The sequence below is a fragment of the Plectropomus leopardus genome, unplaced genomic scaffold (assembly GCF_008729295.1).
Source record: "Plectropomus leopardus isolate mb unplaced genomic scaffold, YSFRI_Pleo_2.0 unplaced_scaffold22325, whole genome shotgun sequence".
In the NCBI taxonomy this organism is placed as follows: Eukaryota; Metazoa; Chordata; class Actinopteri; order Perciformes; family Serranidae; genus Plectropomus; species Plectropomus leopardus.
Window position 1 is genome coordinate 1 of NW_024624188.1, and position 1,152 is coordinate 1,152.

Below are 1,152 nucleotides of genomic sequence, written 5' to 3' on the forward strand. Positions count from 1 at the left end.
CGGTTCGCCTGGTGTTCTGCTGCTCCGTCTGTGACAACAGTACACCCTGCACTCTGAGAATGTCATATAATAAAAAAACACATGGTATATATTTAAATAGCGCTAAAAAAATCTTTGTTACAGCAGAAGTTTTAATTGTGGCAGTCTGTGATCAGCTGTGTGTCTTTGTGTTTTTCAGGTATAGAGAAAGATGCAGTTACCATTTTCACAAAGTACATCTCTCCGGACGCTGTGAGGCCCATCCCCATCACTGAACAGATCAGAAACGATATCGTTGGTGAGACAGAATTGTGTTTTTAAAAAATCCGACACCACATTTTATGTGTTGTGACTGTAAGTGATACTTCTTAAATAATATCCCTCTGTCTTTCCTCTGTGCAGCTAAAATATGTGGAGAGGACGGCATGGTGGATCCAAACTGCTTCGTCATTGCACAGTCGGTAGTGTTCACCATCTTGGAGCAACAGTGAGTTTCTGTATTTTTTAGAGGATTTTTTTTTGCTCACACAGCAAGGTTTCCCTTGCCGTGTTTTGGCGTTAAGATTAAAGTGCAGCTTCTGTCCTCTGTCATTTTACCGCCCTGACATCCTCAGTAGCGCTGTATTCATCTCCCACTCGCTCTTTCATTTCCAGGCACTTTAGCGAGTTCCTGCGGAGCCATCATTTCTGTAAATACCAGATCGAAGTGTTGACGAGTGGCTCCGTGTTCCTGGCTGACATCTTGTTCTGCGAGTCAGCTCTCTTCTACTTCTCTGAGGTGAGCGGGCCCAGAGGTTCCCAGAACAGGATTTTTATCTCTTGTGTCGCTTTATGAAAACACATTTTTACCCCTTTTCTGAATGACTCCTACACTGCCAGTTGAAGCATGTTTAGTCGATTTATGCACCCTGATGTCGATCAGCCAATAGGCAGAAAGTTGACTCCATGGCACACTTTGAATGGCAGCTTCCTCAATTTGCATAATGAAGAAGAAAGATGCTCGAAGACATGCATTAAAAAAAAAAGAAGAAAGAAATGAATTTGGGGAAATAAAAAGGGTGAAAAATGCAAAATGGAAATAACAGATTAACACATTTAAAAATGAATTAATATATTTAAAAATAAATGTTAAAATACAGATATACATTTAAAAAAGTATGCATACTTAAATAA

The 1,152-nt window shown here is 39.9% G+C and overlaps 1 protein-coding gene across 1 annotated transcript; it reads left to right on the forward strand.

Moving 5' to 3' along the window:
- Window positions 1-178: 178 nt before the first annotated feature.
- On the forward strand, window positions 179-1,019 carry LOC121965919 (A-kinase anchor protein 10, mitochondrial-like; the record flags this gene model as incomplete). Its single annotated transcript, XM_042516026.1, has 3 exons — window positions 179-277; window positions 382-466; window positions 634-1,019. Coding segments are annotated over 3 exons (365 nt in total), but the record flags the coding sequence as incomplete, so codon positions are not given.
- Window positions 1,020-1,152: the final 133 nt, after the last annotated feature.